The sequence below is a fragment of the Bubalus bubalis genome, chromosome 11 (assembly GCF_019923935.1).
Source record: "Bubalus bubalis isolate 160015118507 breed Murrah chromosome 11, NDDB_SH_1, whole genome shotgun sequence".
Taxonomy (NCBI): domain Eukaryota; kingdom Metazoa; phylum Chordata; class Mammalia; order Artiodactyla; family Bovidae; genus Bubalus; species Bubalus bubalis.
Window position 1 is genome coordinate 95,203,558 of NC_059167.1, and position 20,256 is coordinate 95,223,813.

Sequence of the window (20,256 nt, forward strand, 5' to 3'; positions counted from 1 at the left end):
AATGGCAACCCATTGCAGTGTTCTTGCCTGGAGAATTCCACAGACAGAGGAGCCTGGTGGGCTGCAGTCCATGGGGTCGCGTAGAGTTGGACACGACTGAGCAACTAACGCACCTGTATCTACTAATCCCAAATGCGCCTTTTAATGGACATTAGTTGGTCCATGTTTGTGTATTGATGCCAGACTATCACCTTGCTTTTGCGGAAGAAAAAAAACCAAGTTTCACATTCTGAAATCTGGAAAGACTGAATTCAACTGCTTTCTAGTTTTCAAAGGAAGAGAAAATTTGTCTCATCTAAGCAGTAAGTATAGGTGTGTGGTGTGTGTATGTGTCCTCCTTAACTTAGAAGGTGGCATCCCGTATCACAGCAAGCAGGGCCTTCCTTACAAACAAGTGGAGGACTTACCTGCAGCTGTGAGCTTGAAGGAATCCCTGGGCCCAAAGTGGGCCTCCATCTCCCTCCCAGCCTACAACCACCAAGGGTTGTATTATTGCTTGTTCCTGTTTAAATGCAAATATATTCACAGACAGTTCATAATGGAAGCCTTTGTGTCTTATCATTTATCTGATAAACCTCAGCTAGAAAGTGAGTCCCTGGGCTGGGATAAATAATGACAGAATGAAAGTGAGCCCTGGGAGGCAACCTGGAGTTCATCTAAGGCCACAGTTGATGGACACGTCTGTACACCCCCAAATACCAGGTAAGCTTCTTAGAAACTGATTCTCAGGGCCCCACCCAGACCTAATGGGAGGTCACAGACCAGGTTTATGGGTGCTGAGAGCCACAGCAGACAGTCATACATCTGGGTTGTAACACAGACCCTCCAAAAAAAGTTATTGAGTAAAATAAATGAACAATATTAAAATTCATACTGAGATGGATAGACATATTTTTCTTATTCTTCCTATTAAACATAGCTAAAAGTCCTCAATGTTATAAACCTAAGACGACTCTGGAAAATAAAGAAAAATGGCAGAGCTGCTACAGAGCTGGGTAATGGTGAGTTCCTGCATTTTCTTTTTGCTTCATAGATCTGAGACTTGGAACTTAAGAAGCTGGCAAAAGGAAATACCAAGAGGTACAGATTTAAGTAACACCTGAACCAAAGCCTGCTCTCTCTACCCAAAGGGCCAGGATAGAGGCATCCTAGCAAGACAGAAAATATTTAGATGATAACCTCTCTTCTCCAACCAAACACCAGAAAAAAATTGTAACTCAACTGCCAGCCGCACCAACAAAGGTCGAGTGGAGCACTTGGACTTCCACCCTCACGGGCCTGTAATGAGCAGCCTCAACATCACCACTGGGGTGGTGTGGGGGGAGGCTAAGCAGGAAGCTAGGATTTTCATCCCTCCTGGCCAGTAATGAGCTTGTCTCTTCTTTCCCTCCACAGTATCGATAATCATGAGGGGAGCCTGGACTCCCACCCCTGTGCAGCAGGAATGAGGACACCCTTTCTTGGGTGTCAATGGAGGTTGAATGGGAACCTGGACATCTACTTCCAGGCAGTAATGGGTGGCATCCCTTCTCCTCCAAGAGAGGTGTCTGGGGAAGCCAACCAAAACTAAAGGCTTGAATAAGATCAGAAGCCTCAGAACATAATATGAAAATGACTGCTTTCAATTGAATACTACTTGTCATCTGAATAACCTGGAAGATCTCAAATAGAAAGCGACAATAAAGAGATGTCAACATTGAGATGACAGAAATGTTAGCATTATCTGACAAAGATTTTAAAGCCACCATGATAGTAAGGCTTCAGTAGGCAATTATGAGGGCTTCCCTGATGGCTCAGATGGTAAAGAATCTGCCAGTGATGCAGGAGACCCGGGTTCAATCCTTGGGTATTATGAACATGCTTGAAACTCTTGAACACACTTGAAATATAGAGCACATCATCAAAAAATAGAAAAGATAGAAAGTCTCAGGAAAGAAATAGAAGACATAAAGAAGAACCAAATTGAAATTTTATAAATGAAAAATACAATAACCAAAATAAAAATCTTAGTGATCAGGTTTAACAGCAGAATGAAGGAGAGAAGTGAAAGAATCAGTAAATTGAAGGTAGAACAATAGAAATCCAATTTGAAAAACAGAAAATAGACTTAAAAAAAGGGCATCAGCAACCTGTAGGACCATAATAAGAGATCTAATACTTTTGTCACTGGAGTCCAAGAAGGAGAATAGAAAGTATTCAAATAAATAATGGCTGAAATTTGAAATAATGGTTCACAAATTTGGCAAGAGACACAAATCTACAGATCCAAGAAGCTGAAGGAATCCCAAATGTGATAACCCAAAGAAATCTACACCAAGACAAAGAAAAAAATCTTGAAAGCAGCCAGAAGAAGCATTTTACCTATAGGGAGAAACAGGTTGCTAGATTCTCCCCTCCAAAAATGTTGCACCTGTTTTTAGAATTCCCACAACAGTCTCTAAGCAGTAATTTCACCATCACCCCTTCCAGTTAACATGAGTTTTTTTTTTATCAGTCTTTAAAACCTTGGATTTTCTGCATAATAAAAGAAAATTATATATTACCTTTGCTTTAATTTGAGGGCTTCCTAGTTTGCTTTAAGATGGGGCTGGTCTCCATAAAAACTAATCATATGATGAGAGGCCTGAACTTTCAGCCTATCCCGCCCCACCTTAGGGAGGGGACAGAGCCTGAAGATTGAGTTCAATTACAAGTGGCCAACGATTTAATCAATCATGCCCACATAATGAACTCTTCATAAATCTAGAGAGCTTTCAGATTGGTGAATGCATCCACATGCTGGCAGGGCAGTGCACCCCAAACTCCAGGATGACGTAAGCTCCTGTACTCAGGAGTCTTCTGGACCTTACCCTATGTACAGACATAGCTCATTTTACTGTACATCATTTATTATACTTGAAAGATACTGTATTTTTTAACAAATTGACCATTTGTGGCAACTCTGGGTCTAGAAAGTCTATCAGCATCATTTTCCCAGCAGTATTTGCTCACTTCATGTCTCTGGGTCACATTTTGGTAATGCTCACCAAATATTTCCATTACTATTATATCTGTTATGGTGATATGTAATTGAAACTTAGCAGGATCCTGTGGGGCTTCTGAGCACTAAGGCTTCTCCATGTCCCCCATTCCTTGTTTGTAGGGAATAGACTCCAGCCTCCATGAGGTCTCCTTGAGTCCCAAGGGCAGATTCGAACTATTGCTAATCAGGCAAGGAAAGGGATGCTGAGACAAGGGAGGAGCCAAGAAATAATAGCGCAGGCTTGGGGCAGGGTCCTGATTCTACCTCAAGGGATACACATAGACATATCTTTAAGGCTTTCCAGGTATGCAGTGGTAAAGAACCCACCTGCCAACGCATGAGATGCAAGAGACTAGGGTTGGATCCCTGGGTCAGGAAGGTCCTTTGGAGCAGGACATGGCAACCCACTCCAGTATTTCTTGCCCAGAAAATTCCATGGACAGAGGAGCCTGGTGGGCTACAGTCCATGGGGTCGCAAAGAGTAGGACAGACTGAACACAGAGAACTAAAACCCCCAACAAATGGAAGATGTCAGCATTCTTCATTCCAGATTAAAGGACCCAGAGAAGCTCTTCAAGAAGACCACCCGAGGCCAGAACTCATTAGATTACCTGAGATCAGAGAATAGACACATGTGTATGTATGGCTGAGTCCCTTCACTACTCACCTGAAACTATCCCAACATTGTTAAGGGCTATACCCCAATACAAATGTTTTTGGTGTTAAAAATAGAATAAAGGAGTGTAGGCCCTAATCACACACTCTAATCTAATCAGCGGCCCTGCCCTTGAACTATAATAACTTGCTATAATAACTCCTCACCAAGTCTCCTGGGACAGCTTTCGAGGGCAAGAGCCTGTGTGTCGCTCTTTGTCTGGCAAAGCAATGACCTCATTCCTTTCTACTTCACCCAAAACTCTGTCTTGGAGATTTGATAAGGCACCGGTGCACAAAGGCTGAATTTCGGCATCATTACCAGAAAGAGGAAGGGATTAGAGGTTGTTTAGAGAGTTGAGGACACAGGGCTGGAGATGAAGCTCTATAAAATCTCTTGAACAACAAGATTTGATGGGCTTCAAGGTTGGTGAGCGCACAGAAGCACTGGGAAGGGGTGGGCCTGGATGGGGCACAAAGCGTCGTGCTCCCCCTGCTATTCACACCTTGCCCAATGTGTGCATCTCTTCTGTCTGGCTGCTCCTGAGCGGGAATCTCTTATAATAAATCAGTAAATGTGAGGACATGTTTCCTTGAGTTCTGTGAACCGTTCTGCCAAGTTATCAAATCTGAGGAGGGGTCATGAGAACTCCACTGTGCAGCCAGTTGGTCAGATGTACAGGAGATAATCTGACTTGTGTTTGGGGTCTGACGTGAAGGCACTCTTGTGGGAATGGAGTCTTTAACCTGTGGAATCTGATGCTATCTCCAGGTGTGTGTGTGTGTGTGTCCGTGCAGGCGTGTGTGTGTGCATATGTGTGCATGCGCGCACGTATTCGCACATACACTTGTCACTCAGTCATGTCAGATTCTTTGCGACCCCATGGACTGTAGCCCACCAAGCTCCTCTGTCCATGGAATTCTCCAGGCAAGAATACTGGAGTGGGTTGCCATTCCCTTCTCCATGGTAGATTATATCAGAACTGAGTTACATTTTAGAACATCCAGTTGGTGTCTACTGGGAATTAAAGAATTACTTGGTATTGGGAAAAAAATAGCTCCGTATTTGGTGGCCAAAAGTAAAGTATTGAGCATGGAGGGAAAAAAAACCCCCAACTTTTCCTTTTAAAAAGTGTTTGCAGTGACTGTTCAGCTTTATTTTCTCTGGCACAGAAAAGGTGCTGCTCAATAAGTACGCACAATTTTAATTTCAACATTTCCTGCCTCTTTATTATACAATTTAGAGTAGCTTATAAAAGACAAGGGGTTTCCCCGGTGGCTCAGCAGTAAAGAATCTGTCTGCAATGCAGGAGCCACAGGAGATGTGGGTTCGATCCCTGGGTCAGGAAGATGCCCTGGATAAAGGCAAGGCAACCCACTCCAGTGTTCTTTCCTGGGAAATCCCATAGACAGAGGAGTCTGGCTGACTATAGTCCATAGGGTTGCAAAGAGTCAGACACAACTTAAGGAACTTAGCATGCATGCATGCATAAAAGACAAAACTAATAATACAGGAATACAAGAGTGCAAACCAAGATGAGGAGGAGCAAAGCAAATATCTGGACCCTGGAGATGTAACACTGACACAGAGACTCTGTCTCTTGATGCACAGCAGGGAAGGGAATGTGAGGAATTACTAATTTTTATCACGTGAAGTGAAGAGACAGAGCACCTCTTCAGAGTAGGTCCTGAAATGCCCTGCAGATCCAGTGGTAAGCTCTGTAGAGACGAACGGTGCTTTCACAGTCAATGCAAATGTAACCCCTACCAAGAGTCAGAGGTATAACATCACAGACAAGTCCATACTGTGGGTGACAAGTGTGGCTTTCAAGTGTTACAACTTTCATAGCACTTAGATTATATCCTAAGTTATATTCCCTGAATAGAATCATTTGCCCTGGGATTCTGATAGGAGTTGGCTATTAAATGGCTCATGAGGTTACTTTTTAGTCTGGGGTCTGGAATCAGAGTGTTCTTTTCTGATCATTAAGGACAGAATCTAGAAACTGGGCAAGGAGCTGACCGTGCTAAAGTTCTGGTATGAAACAATTATAGCCTCTAACCAGAAGTGTTTGTTGGGATGTATTCTATTCTCCTTCCACGGGGAGAGGAAGCCAGAGGGTACCACACACAAAACACTTGGGGTTTACCTCTAACAGCTGAGCCACAGTTCAGTGGAGCCCTCCCATGAGACCCGGAGGACCGCGGCGGAGATAGAAGAGAAGGTTTTAGCCTGAAACAGCGTAGGTAGTGCCAGCTAACTCATTATGGTGCTGGCAATGCAGCTCTGGCAGATAAGTTATCTCTCCATCATTTAAGAAAGTGACTTCCTGTATGTTATCTTGCAACATCAAATTAAGTGGTAGAGAATATTTGCTAGCAGCAGCATGGTCAAAGTGAGGATGCACTTTGCCAATTTCTGAGTCCTGGTCCAGCTGCCATGCTCTGAAATGCATTTCCAGGTTTCACTGCTCCAGTAACGGAATGTAAGAGGAATATGGCAGGCTGGTGCCCCAGGACAAGCAGGACCCCTCTGAAGCTGACTTTTAGCACAGCAGTGCCAAGCCTTCCTGAGACTGCTCACTGGTGGCCTGGAGCACTTCCACCCAACTGGTCTTCCTTCTTCACTCTTTCATGGGGCTCAGGCTTGCATTGTGGCCAGACTACATCTCTCTCCCTGTTTTCTCTCATAACTTGCATTTCCTTTAACAAAATCTGTACATGTTTAATCCCATTTTGTCTGCTGCTTCTCAGAGATGCTGAACTAATACACAGAGCAATTTCTATATTTATCTTGCTTGATGTTTAACCTTTCTGAGAACAGAAACACAGCAGGTCCATGTTTCTCATGGACGACCTGCCCAGTTCACGGTGTTTTGTTTTTAAGCCAGGTTCTTGCCACAGGAGAGTACTCACCCTTTATCCTTCCATTCTATAGCAGAGGGATAAGGGGCTGATTCATCTAAAATAGTATCAAACTTTTATAATGCAAAATTAAAAGGTCGCAGTCTATGAAATAACTTTGCTTTAACATGGAGGGGGTTAGTTTAAATGTCTAGTTTAATCCACATCTGGGCCCAGTTTACAGAATGAGCACGAAAGAAAGCTGCAGAGTCTTGATCTTGCCTTGGCAGCACCCTCGTCCAAGATCCATGACATCCATCCCAGGAGCTTGCCCACAAAAGAGAACTACTGTTGGTTTAAAGAAGGAAGGAGATGCTGGACATGGGTTGCATGGTCCCTTTCAAAGCCTAAGTCATCAACAGGAGGTTATTGATTAGAATATCTGATAAGGAGAAGTCCATCAGAGTTCCCAATGGTCTGCAGGGAGGTGGATACAGGAGAACATATAGGGTTCCTGTAAGCTTGGTAATAGAAATTCATGAAGAAGAAATATAAGTTAGAAAGTCTGGGCATGCAGCAAATGTACCCCACTGTGGGTAATAAATAAAAGAAGGGACTCGGGACCAGTGAAAATTGATATCCCAAATGTCTCTACACTGTCCTAAGAAAAACCCTCCTCCACTTCAAAGTCCAGAGAATCCTGACTCCATGCTCTAGCAGACAGGGCTCCATGGTGACAGAGCAGGCACAAAATAAAAGGCAGAGGCCATTTGTCTTCACGTGTGGCAAATGGCAAAACAGGGCTCCTATTCTTCTCATGAATCGGCTGCTGAAGCTCCACTCCAAAGCCCTACTGTTTTGTCCTTTTTATGATATGAAGTGCAGAGTCTGTGTTGTCTCCATTTTGGGAACAGACGTGTAATTTTATTCTAATGGAGATCTTTTTGTGGTCACTGGAAATGTGTTGGGCTTCCCTTCAACAGACCAGCAAGGTCAAGAGGTGTGTTCTGGAGACCTCTCCGTGTTGCCTTAATGCAGAGGTCATCTAGGCATTTGCAAACATGAGGTAAAGACCCTCTCAGGACCGATGAGGGGTCCACAGAGGCTCTTGCAGCTGATCCCTCCCTGCTTCACTGTATCTTCCTCATAGCCAGCAAGCTAAGTCATGGTCACGGTTAACTCCCTTCACTGGCTTCATCGCCCGAGTAACTCCTGCTAGCAACTATATTCCCCCACATGTTCTTTTTAAAATATATGAGTAGATGTATAAAATAAACAAGCTGCAAGGACATATTGCATAACACATGGAATATAGCCAATATCTTCTAATAACTAAAAATGGATATAGCCTTTAAAAGTTGTGAGGCGCTATGTTGTACATCTGAAACTTATATATATTTAACATCAACTCTACCTCAAAAACACAATCAGGTTTAAAAAAAAAAAAAAACTTCAGAGCTTCCTTGGTGGCTCAGTGGTAACGAATCCACCTACCAATGCAGGAGACATGGCTTCAATCCCTGATCTGGGAAGATCCCACGAGCATCGAAGCTACCAAGCCCAGGTGCCGCAAGTGTTGAGCCTGTGCTTGAGAGCCCGGGAACCGTGGCTACTAAACCCACGTGCTGCAGTACTGAAGCCTGCGTGCCCTGGAGCCCATGTTCCCCAACAAGAGAAGCCTCCGCAATGAGCGGAGTGTACTCCTGTGTCCTGCACTCTCTAGCTGCCCTCACTGCCCATAACTAGAGAAAAGCCTGTGCAGCAACAAAGACGCAGCACAGCCAAAATAAATAAAAATAAAACAAATATTCAAAGTGTTACTTCAATGTGTTATTAATGTCTAATAAATTAAATACTCATGTATACTCAAAAGCCTTCACAGTTCCTAGGCAAACCTGATTTTCCCATACCACATTATAGTTAAATGTAACTATAATATTTAGTATATATATTTAATGCTAATACTGAATATATTTTAAATATATAATACACATATTACATATAGTTAACTATATAGTGCATATATTGCTATAAAAATGTCTAGCTGTAAATAAAATAAAGCTGTAAAGATCTGGGAACAATTTCCATTGTAACTATTCCAACGTAATATTTAGCACTGAATTCATGACTTTCCCTTCTCAGCAATCATCATGAATCCCCAGGAATGTTTTCAAATTGTGAAACTAATCTTCAAACTGTTTTCAAAGTAATAACATTTTTATGGTACTGAGTGTAATAGTCAATGAAGAAGAAATCATGTTTGGCCTTATTAAAAAATGAAGAATAAATGAAAGATATGAATAGAACCTACAACTTCATAAGCCAGATTTTTTTTCTTTGGAATTTCGCTTTGGGGAGGAAATGACAGTTTGGCTGACTTTCAGTGGTCCCATGGGGCTCAGAGCACCTCTTGCTGGAGGCCCATTTCAACATACCTCCGATCTGTAGGGTACAGCTCCACGGTGACCACATCAAGAGAGTTCCAGGCCGAGATGGTCAACCCATTGTACAGACACAGCATGCCTATCATCATGGATTCGCTGGTGCCAAACCAAAGGAAGAAACAACTGATCCCCGAAAGCACCATAGAGCCACCTGCCAACATAGCAGACAAAAGGTGGGGGTGTTTCCTGTCATCTCAGTAGAGCAAGGACCCCTGGTTCTCTGAGATCTCACAGCAAAACTGAATCTCAAGAGGAAACTGCACTCTGGGTTCAAAAAGCTCAGCTACCGGTGCATTTATCTGTATATAAGCTTTACCTCTCAACTACCTTCTGAACACAGCAAGCATGAAACACACATCACCAATTACTCAGCTACCTAAGTAGAAAAATAGACATTAGTCACACATAATTGGTTTTTCAGTCTGTTAACTCACAGAAGCGGTTCAAATGAGATGTAATTAGACATATATATATATATATATTTTTTTTTTTTTTTTACTAAAATTTAGTCTTAATGAAAGGTCTTAGGAAATTTCTCCTCATTTCTGTGGGATGCAAATCCTAGGGGCTGGGGAGGGTAGCAGGAGATAGGCTCCCTCTAGATCGCAAGGGCAGCTCCTCTGTTTTACATGAAACCAAGCACATACCTAGCATCGTTAAGCGCCCAATTCTGTCCATCAGGAGAGCAGACACGATGTTCCCTGGCAACACGGCCAGTGTCCCCAGGAAGTTGACAAAGTAAATCCAGTAGGCACTATAGTCATCATCAAAGGTAAACTGGCATCCTGTCTTGTTGTACAAAAATGTGCTGTTTTGAAATCTGCAGTTAATGAATTTATATGGCTCAAAATCTGTGGACACAAAGAAAGACAGTTCAGTGCATCAGGCTGGCACACCAATATGAGCAAGCTTGCCAAGAATTCAGGAAAAAACCATGGTATTGGAAGCTCCCTGAGGGTTTCAGAGCTGGCCAAGGCACAGGGTCTAGTCAAGGACCCTGAGTTACAGGGTCCCAATGCAGCTGAAGGAAGGAATACCTTTATTGCATAAAGGAATAAATTGAGTCCAATTATTCTGATTTCTTATGGTTGGTCATTGCTAATTATACTGCTTGCTGACTCCTTTATGTTGTTACTTTGTTATAATTATCATGTTACGTAAGGACCATCATTAGAGTACTAATAGCTTTTACACTACAATTACAAAAATAATTTGTTCTAAAATGTGCATGAATCAGCCTTACTACTGCCAATTTATAGAGCTCTGAGGCAGTGAGAAGAAAAAGGACTTCCCTTGGGTCCTTGAGGCTGAATTTGCAAGTGAAGGTTTAAGTGGAAGAACCCATGGAGGAACCAGAGTTGGTCTCATTGGACAGTCACCAGCATTCACTGCTGATTTTTGTCCTGAACTTGGATCTAGCCAAAAGGAGTTGCAGATGATGGTGGGTTCTGCTGAAAGGTAACGAGGATCAAAACAGTTATCCTCGCTGATCAAAATCGGCCTAAAAAGCTGGTCTTCTGAGGTTGAATGGGTTGGAAGACAGTGAGGGACCACTGTTTAAATAAATCCTAAGAACCCTGACCCCATCCTCACTTGGAGGTAGGCAGAGGTGGCTCCTGTCTGAGCATCAAGAAGCCAGGGCTGGTAACAAAGTGGCGCTGGTCCTTCTGCTGGTGTTGGGCCATTATTTTGATCTCATGGGACAGATGGAACAATGTGTGGGGTGATAGAGCAGGGGCTGTGCGATCAGATGAGCCTGGGCTCATATGTCAGCTGTGACCAGCTGTACAACTGTGGCCAAATTACTGCAGTTTTTGAAGCTTCAGCTACTGTGAAAATTAAACAAGACAATGAGTGTCTAATAACCTGAGGTAGGAACCAGCATATAGTCAGTGTTCAGTCAATGTTTGCTTCCCTCAACTTTTTCCCTGGGGTGTTTTCCAGACTCCATTAAGTGGATTGAATTAAAAGACTGTATGTGACTGAGCATGTACTGTCCATCTCTGTAGACTGTAGTTCAGGCCAGCTCACTTAAGCTAACAGCAGAGTTTGAAATCAAGACTGTCAAATGACTACAGGTTAATTCTCTGCTTTAAAAATTATTCACCACAGGATTATTATTATTATTTGCCAACTTTGAGCTCAGCCTGTTCCATCTGCATTAAATACGACAAAAACAGTCACTACAAGCTCAGCTTTGATCCAACCTGATGGAGGGAGTTTGTTCATTTGTACTTTAACGTTCACTTCCCCCATAAGCGTCTGCCCACACCTATCACCAAATAGGTATCACATCTCTGCCAAGAGCCAGGGCTGTGAAGAGGACCCAGGCAGGGTTAAGTGGCACACCTACCTGTTTTGTTAAAAACGGTTTCAATAAATGTGCAGTTCTTGAAGTAGGTGTTGACTGAAGTCACATCCTCAAAGGTGCAGGACTTAAAAATTGAATTTTCAAAAGTTATGGATTTGAACCTGATCCCTGCAAATCTGTCCAACACACAAAAAAAATTCATGTCAATTATTGTGTCTATCAGGGTACAAAGTTAAGTTAAACAGATTTAGAGATGTGATGTTCCACTACGGGCTGTGCTAAATCGCTTCAGTTGTGTCTGACTCTGCGACACGATGGTCTTTAGCCCACCAGGCTCCTCTGTCCATGGGGCTCTCCAGAAAAGAATACTGAAGAGGGTTACCTGAGGTTCCACTATGGACTCTCTTAATTAAAAAGGACAGTGGCTTCTGGGTTTTCTACACTCTTAGCTCTCCCCCATCTTCCTCATAGAGCCTGTCCTTTTGACTATCTCATTGTTTCCCAACATTATTTTCCACCAGAAAAAGAGATGGCATCCAAAACAACTTCATGTAGCCTTCAGCAGTGTTGGTAAAAGGGTGTTTGTGGGGTATACAGTTGAAGGCATTGAGTTTGGAGATTACCTGTGGCTACTGATTCTTTATTTTTTAATCCTATCCTCCCTCTTGCTCCTTTACATATGCCTTTATTTGAAAATTCTCTATTTGGGGTTAACAGCTGTAACTTGAGCATGTGCTCCCATGCTTACTTTTATTTCCAAAGCTGATAACCCAAAGATTCTTTATTCTAGTGTAGAGACTTCCAATTATCTTAAAGAGAGGATGGGAGAATCACTTATGTGAGGAATGATTATCTCAAGGGTCAAGAAACTTATTGCTCACAGTCATTTCCAAGAATATTTTTCTTCTCAGTGCCAAGAGGTGTTCCTCAAACCAAGCTAAATGACCATAGCTCGGCCTATTTTTGGAAATGGTAGAATGATGAAACTTGCTCTGATTCATTTTGGGTGATGCAAGAGGGAAGGTGGAGATGATAATAGTCACAATCATTCTGACATCTTAGAAGAGTTTATGGTTCAGATATTAAGTGTTGATAAAGACCCTTGGAAGACATGTATACATATATATCAATGTGTCTTGGTAATTTATTAAGAGACTGTGAATGTATCCTTCACCAGTCATTGAAAGGAAAATGCTTGTTCAACTGGGGAAGAAGTTAATACACCAAATACCAGTGTTATTAGGGCAGAAAGGGACCAATCCTCTTAGGCAAGGAAGATGACTTAAAAGTAATTTACTATTGAGATTTTAAAAATCATCCTCACTCTAATGCCAGACTGCATTTGTCAGCTCAGAATGCACTAAGTGCCTACGAGACCAACCTCCATAAAACATTCACCCCCTACTCTAGGAGTTCAGAGGAAGATCACCTAAGCCATAAATCTATCTACAGAAGGAGGGTAAATCATGGCACATTTTAAGAAGATCACTAATTTTCTGAAGTGAAACTGCATTTGGAAAGGGGAAACAATTTTTCCTCCCCCCAGGGGATGCTATCTGCATAGAACACACATGGAGAACAATTCAAAATGTTCAAAAAGGAAAAAGTAAGTCTTTGCCCGCCCATCCTCAAGCTACCCAGTTCTTTTTCCCAGAGAGGACCACTATTGTCATTTGCTCGTATGCTCTGCAGGGAGTGCTCTGCAGACGCTACTCTACACCTTGCTTTGTTCTCCTCAGAGTCTACTTCAGAGGCCACTCCTCATCAGTACATGAAGAATTGCCATTTTAGAATGCTGACTAGGAAAACTATTTTTAAAAACTGAGTTAGTTAGTGGTATTTCAAATTTCCATGAAAGACAAAAACATTTTTTTCTATCACCTTCTAAAATAAACTTATGAGCTTTACAAGGATTTTAATATTATTAAAATTATTAATCATTATATTGCCAAAGTAAAGAATTTCTCCATGATTGACCATATTGGAGACCATATGACCATATTGTCATTTTTTTAAAAAATATGACATACTAGAAATTTCTAATGAGATTACAATAATTTTTAAATAATGAAGTCAATTTTCAACCTAGAATTATAGAGCACTTGACTCCAAGATTTCTGTGGAAAAACAAGTACAGATTAAGTCAGTATTTTGGGAGGGAGAGTAAAGGTGATCCTCTGTGGATCAGGCCTCCCAGTGAATTGCCAATCCATACAGTTACCTCCTAGTTGGTAACTCTCCTTTTCATTACACAAACCATAAGCATCCCACAGAATTAATTTTCATCTTTCCAAACTGGTTTTTGCCCAGAGAAACTTTTATCAATTATGTTAGATTTTTACTTTGATCTCTTTTTAAATTGGGAGGATTTCCTAAGAATGATGTAAACCAACAGAAAGTCATACCAGCAACCATTTGCTCAGATAAATAATGGGTAGAAACGAGGGCCTTGTCTGCCCTTTTCCATCTCCAAAAAAATAAACCACGACCATTTCTTGAATCAGTTCTTCCTCCTCATCACGAGGAGTTCCACACTCCATACTCAAAAATGTCCTTTGCTAACTTATCTCCTTAACTTTGGAAAATCATTCCCATTCTTTAACTGAAACTTTCTCTGATACAACTTAACCCCAATTCTTGAACCAGCATAGTGAAGAAGGAAGGAATTCTGAAGAGTAGCAGCCCCCTTTTCCAGAGGCAAAAAACAGGCATGAAATTACATGTCAGATTTCCTCTTTGAGTTAAATAACACTATAACCCGTTTTCTCATGATCCTTACTCTTCCCTTCCATAACATATTTTGCTTGCTTTACAGGGCCTCTCTGAATTTTCGTTTCACACCAGTCAATTCCACTCCTTTACAAATGGGAAGTAGCTCAGTTTAAGAAGTAATTTAAGTGAATTAACTGATATATGTGTATCTTTTCTTTAAAGCCCATTTGGAAGCATTTGAATTCAGTCTGAAAATGACTACATGTATAAACTGAAAAAAAATTATGCATATGCATATTTTAGTGTCATGAAGGCAAATAAGAAATACATTTTTAAGATGAGGTAGGGTTAAATGATTTAAAAGTTTCTGGACCTGCCATTGTCACATTCCATTCCGGTAATAATCTGATTTGCCATTGTAAAGTTAATAGTTGCATTTGAAAATTTCACTTTTGGTTCATCTACATTTTTCAACACATTCGACTGCAGATGTTTAATGACATCGGGGAACCAAACAGATAATCCGTAGTACCTGCAAAGACAAAGAAATGTGAGTTTGTAAAGGTGTTTGCTTTCAAGGTTTTTGATCATCTTTACTATCATTATTCTGAATTCTTTTTCAGGTAGTTTGTCTATGTCCTCTTCATTTTTTTTGGACTTCTGTTTTTCTAGTTTTTTCCTTCATTTGTGTAGTATTTCTCTGTCTTTTCATTATTATTATTATTTTTTAACTTATTGTGTTTGAGGTCTCCTTTTCCCAGCCTTCAAGGTTGAATTCTTTCTTCCTTTTGGTTTCTGCTCTCCTAAGATTGGTCCAGTGGTTTGTGTAAGCTTCGTATAGGGTGAGATTTGTGCTGGGTTTTTTCATTTGTTTGTTTTTCCTCTGATGGGCAAGGCTGAGTGAGGTGGTAATCCTGTCTGCTGATGATTGGGTTTGTATTTTTGCTTTGTTTGTTGTTTAGATGAGGCATCCTGCACAGGATGCCTCTGTTGGTTGGGTGATGCCTGGTCTATCTAAATGGTTTCCTTTGTGTGAGTTCTCACTATTTGATACTCCTTAGAGTCTAGAGTCTTGGAGTCAATGCTCCCACTCCAAAGGCTCAGAGCTTGATCCTTTTTAAAGAATGATCACATTTCAGGATTCCATATCACAGAGAAACCATCTTTTCCCGTCACTTCGCCTGGAGCTGCTGCCGGAGCTGTGGCCATGGCCGCCTCCTGGAGACCCAGTGGGTGCATGCTATAAAGGTGTCTCTAAAGGTGCTGGCACTCTAGTGGCCATGACCATCTCCCTGCTATTTTCAGAGAGGTAGTGGTTCCTGGAGAAGCACTGCTAATTAGGACTGTGCCCCACTCCCCCCACCCCCACCCCCGTCCCTTAGCATTATGGGTCATCAAATAGGAATCTCATTGGCCCCTCCTCATCACAGGTCTGCAAGAATCAAGATAGAGGGATGGCCTGGATTTCCCTGGAGAATCTCAGGTCCTGAGTCTCTCCTTGGGAAAGAGACATGTGTAAGAATTCCATCCTAAACAGGCATATCCTGGCCCAGAGATTTCTCCTCATCCCCTCAGGCTACACTGAAGAATCCCATCTTCTAGTCTCAGCTACAAACTCCTGGGGTCCCCAAACTGTGAGGGCCCTTAGAGAATGACCTCTTTATTAATGGATGATTTTTCTTGGTTCCTTCACTACTGTGGTCCTGTTAGCCTGGGGGCAGAGCCCATGCCCCCAAGGTTCAAGGCTGGGAAAAAGGCCATTTAAGTATTTATTGGAAAAGCCAGGTTATTGCCCACTTTCTACCTCTCACCTGTAGTATGTTATTCTAACAGGTTACAGCTAAGCCATGCTGCCATGATCTTCAGAGCAGTAGCCACTAACCACAGGTATGAGCAGTAAAATGTGACCAGTCCAGATGAGACATACGTATGGGAAAAATGTAAAATTAAGTCATTAATCATATTGATTAAATGTCAAGAAATGATAATATTTTGGACAAAACAAGTAAAATAAGATATATTATTAAAGTCTGTTTCACCAGTTTCCTTTTCCTTTTTTTCACCCCTTTTTAAATGTGACTGCCAGGACATTTAAAATGATGCAAGTGGCTGATGTTATATCTTCACTGGACAATGCGGTTCTAAACTGGTGCTTCCCACCCAAAGCAGGGTCTCTGGACCAGCACCATCAGAATCACCTGGGAACTTGTTAGAAATGCAGACCCTCAGGCCTCATCCAGACCTGCTGAATCAGAAACTGTGGGGTGCAGTCCTCCAAGGAACTCTTCTGATACTCAAGTTCGAGAACCACTGCTCTGATTTATCCCCAGTTACACTGAGCTACACAGGGGAAGAAGTGGTTATGAGAATCACTTGTGCAGATAGACAAGCTAGGTTTAGAATCCTGGCCTTGCCACTTACCAGCCATGTGATCTTGGGCAAGTTATCAAAGCATCAGTTACCTGCCATCTCTAATATCAGAATGATGAGAGTAACCACCTCCCCGGGTAACTGCTTGGAATAAATGGAATGCAAAATACCCAGCACATAGCGAGTGCTCAAAAGGCTAAGTTGTTTTTATCATCAGCATTGTCAACAGGATTCCTGAATCATCTCTGCCTCAGGATTCCATAGATTCCAGCCTCTTGTCTTCACATATCATGAAATAATTACTGCAGGGGTGTGAGTGGTGGCCACTGAATATGAAATGACTCTGGAGGCAGCAACTCTGCAGGGCTCTCTATTCATATCCAGAGGATACAAATCTTCAAAAATGCCAACAATGAGGGAAGCATGACACCCTGGAACATTCATCATCAATAACATGGAGGAGTTTCTGCTACGTTCCATTTATTCAGCCAGTGTTTACTGGATAGCCACTGAATGCTACACATTGTTTGAAGTTTCAGGGACTTTATAAGGAAATCATAAAGCTTAAAATGTGGTCAATAACAGGTAAGTAAACAAAATAAATCATAAATATTATCCTGTAACTCTTCACATTTCAAGAGCAAGACATTTGTTTTGCTTTTTCTTTGGATCTAGCCAGTGTTTAGCACATGGTAGAAACTTGCACGTGTCCATGCTAAGTTGCTTCAGTTGTGTCCACTCTCTGCGACCCTATGGAGTGTAGCCTGCCAGGCTCCTCTGTCTGTGGGATTCTCTAGACAAGAATACTGCAGTGGGTTGTCATTTCCTGCTCCAGGGAATCTTCCTGACCCAGGGACTGAACTTGCATCTCCTTGTCTTCTGCATTCAGTTCAGTTCAGTTGCTCAGTCTTGTCCGACTCTTTGCCACCCCATGGACTGTGGCATGCCAGGCTTCCCTGTCCATCACCAACTCCCAGAGCCTACTCAAACTCATGTCCATCGAGTTGGTGATGCCATCCAACCATCTCATCCTCTGTCGTCCCCTTTTCCTCCCGCCTTCAGTCTTTTCCAGCATCAGGGTCTTATCCAATTAGTTAGTTCTTTGCAACAGGTGGCCAAAGTATTGGAGTTTCAGCTTCAACATCAGTCCTTCCAGTGAATATTCAGGTCTGATTTCCTTTAGGATTGACTGGTTTGATCTGCTTATAGTCTGAGGGACTCCCAAGAGTCTTCTCCAACACCACAGTTCAAAAGCATCAATTCTTTGGTGCTCAGCTTTCTTTATAGTCCAACTCTCACATCCATACATGACTACTAGAAAAACCATAGCGTTAACTAGACGGACCTTTGTTGGTAAAGTAATGTCTCTGCTTTTTAGTATTCTGTCTAGGTTTGTCATAGCTTTTCTTCCAAGGATCAAGTGCCTTTTAATTTCATGGCTGCAGTCACCATCTCCAGTGATTTTGGATAAACCAAGCCTTAATAAAGTCTCTCACTGTTTCCATTGTTTCCCCATCTATTTGCCATGAAGTGGTGGGACTGCATGCCATGATCTTTTCTGAATGTTGAGTTTTAAGTCAACTTTTTCACTCTCTTCTTTCATTTTCATCAAAAGGGTCTTTAGTTCTTCACTTTCTGCCATAAGGTAGTGTCACCTGCATATTTGAGGTTATTGATATTTCTCCCGGCAATCTTGATTCCAGCTTGTGCTTCATCCAGCCTGGCATTTCGCATGATGTACTCTGCATATAAGTTAAATAAGCAGGGTGACAATATACAGCCTTGACATATTTGTTTCCCAATTTGGAACCAGTCTGTTGTTCCATGTCCAGTTATAACTGTTGCTTCCTGACTGCATACAGATTTCTCAGGAGGCAGGCAAGGTAGTCTGGTATTCCCATCTCTTTCAGAATTTTCCAGTTTGTTGTGATCCACACAGTCAAAGGCTTTGGCATAGTCAGTAAAGCAGAAGGAGATGTTTTTCTAGCACTCTCTTGGTTTTTTGATGATCCAGCAGATGTTGGCAATTTGATCTCTGGTTCCTCTGCCTTTTCTAAAACCAGCTTGAACATGTGGAAGTTCACGGTTCACATACTGTTGGAGCCTGGCTTGGAGAGTTTTGAGCATTACTTTGCTAGCATGTGAGATGAGTGCAGTTGTGTGGTAGTTTGAACATTCTTTGGCATTGCCTTTCTTTGGGATTGGACTGAAAACCGATCTTTTTCAGTACTGTGGTCACTGTTGAATTTTCCAGATTTGCTGGCACATTGAGTGCAGCACTTTCACAGCATCATCTTTGAGGATTTGAAATAGCTCAACTGGAATTTCATCACCTCCACTAGCTTTGTTCGTAGTGATGCTTTCTAAGGCCCACTTGACTTCACATTCCAGGATGTCTGGCTCTAGGTCAGTGATCACACCATCATGGTTATCCGGGTCATGAGGATCTTTTTTGCATAGTTTTTCTATATATTCTTGTCACCTCTTCTTAATATCTTCTGCTTCTGATAGGTCCATATCATTTCTGTCCTTTATTTTGCCCATCTTTGCATGAAATATTCTCTTGGTATATGTAGTTTTCTTGAAGAGATCTCTAGTCTTTTCCATTCTATTGTTTTGCTCTATTTCTTTGCACTGATCACTGAAGAAGTCTTTTCTTATCTCTCCTTGCTATTCTTTGGAACTCTGCATTCAAATTTGTCCCCTACGTTGGCAGGATGATTCTTTAGCCCTGAGCCCCCTGGGAAGCCCTGACACCTATTTATTGAGCACTTATTTTGTGCCAGGGCCATATATCAGTGATCAAAACAGTTTAAAATCTCTGTTCTCACAGAGCTTCTAAAGGAGGAAGACAGAGCTCTCTTTATTCCTACAGAATGAAAAAGCTTTTTGTCTATTAGAAGATGATAGAAGGCACAATGGGGAATAAGAAAGCTGAGAAGAGGACAGGGAATCTGAAGGGGGACTGAGAAGCTACAGTTTTAAAAAGGTACTTGGGGAAGTATCACTGAGAAGGTGGCATAGGAGGAAAGCCTCAATGGAGGAGAGAAATGAACTGGTCCATGTCTGGGGGCAGGGCACAGATGCGAGATGGGACATGTTCAAGAAAGTTCTGGCACACTGGAGGAAGAACAAAGAGGCCAGCGGGGATGGAGCTCCACCAATGAGGAGAGAGTGGAGAAATCATGGGAGCAAATCATCCTTGGTCTTATTGAACTTTCCAAACACTGTTGGTTTTGCCACCCCAGCTTTATGACAACATAAATAAAATGATTGCTTGAGAAAAACTGTAACTGTTAGCAAATCTAAAATGAAAAAAAAAAATCCTAGAGTTAATAGCATCACACAGTATAAGAGAAGAAAGCAGCGAGGTTGGGGGTTATAGTATGGAAATTTAAGGATTTCGTTCACCAAAAAATGTAAGGACCACTTACCCAAAGGACAGCGTGAACCACACAATCGTGAGTTTTATGGTATTGTCCCTGACTGGGTAGGTGAAACATCTCATAAAAGTCAACCAAATCTGTAAAATATCAGAGAGTTGGTTTTCTTACGCCAGTCCCTAGGCAACTCTACTTCCCAACCCCCTCTGACAAATTATAAAATTGTTGCCTGTTCTTCAGGCTGGATTCATTTGGACTTAAAATGTAAAAGCTAAGGGCTGGTGCTGCTGCTAAGTCACTTCAATTGTGTCCGACTCTGTGTGACCCCATAGACTGCAGCCCACCAGGCTCCCCCATCCATGGGATTTTCCAGGCAAGAATACTGAAGTGGGGTGCCATCGCCTTCTCCAAAGCTAAAGGCTACAGGAAACCAAATGCTGGAATTTGTATTTATCAGCTTCCAACAGACAAAGTAACTCGAGATGGTTTACCCCATCACTAGTAGGACTCCTTGTT

The 20,256-nt window shown here is 42.0% G+C and overlaps 1 protein-coding gene across 6 annotated transcripts in view; it reads right to left on the minus strand.

The window, feature by feature from the left end:
* The window catches only part of SV2C (synaptic vesicle glycoprotein 2C), a 224,218-nt gene that overhangs the window by 13,371 nt on the left and 190,591 nt on the right, over window positions 1-20,256 (minus strand). For 4 of the 6 annotated variants that reach the window (XM_006051065.4, XM_044925469.2, XM_044925470.2 and 1 more), the window contains 5 exons: window positions 19,792-19,880; window positions 14,361-14,519; window positions 11,318-11,451; window positions 9,612-9,815; window positions 8,956-9,115 (listed from right to left, as the gene is read on the minus strand). In XM_006051065.4, coding sequence (XP_006051127.4) covers window positions 8,956-9,115; window positions 9,612-9,815; window positions 11,318-11,451; window positions 14,361-14,519; window positions 19,792-19,880 — 746 coding nt within the window. Of the gene's footprint in view, window positions 1-52; window positions 6,869-8,955; window positions 9,116-9,611; window positions 9,816-11,317; window positions 11,452-14,360; window positions 14,520-19,791; window positions 19,881-20,256 lie in introns of those variants that run through there. The other 2 variants (XM_044925472.2, XM_044925471.2) reach the window with 2 other exon arrangements.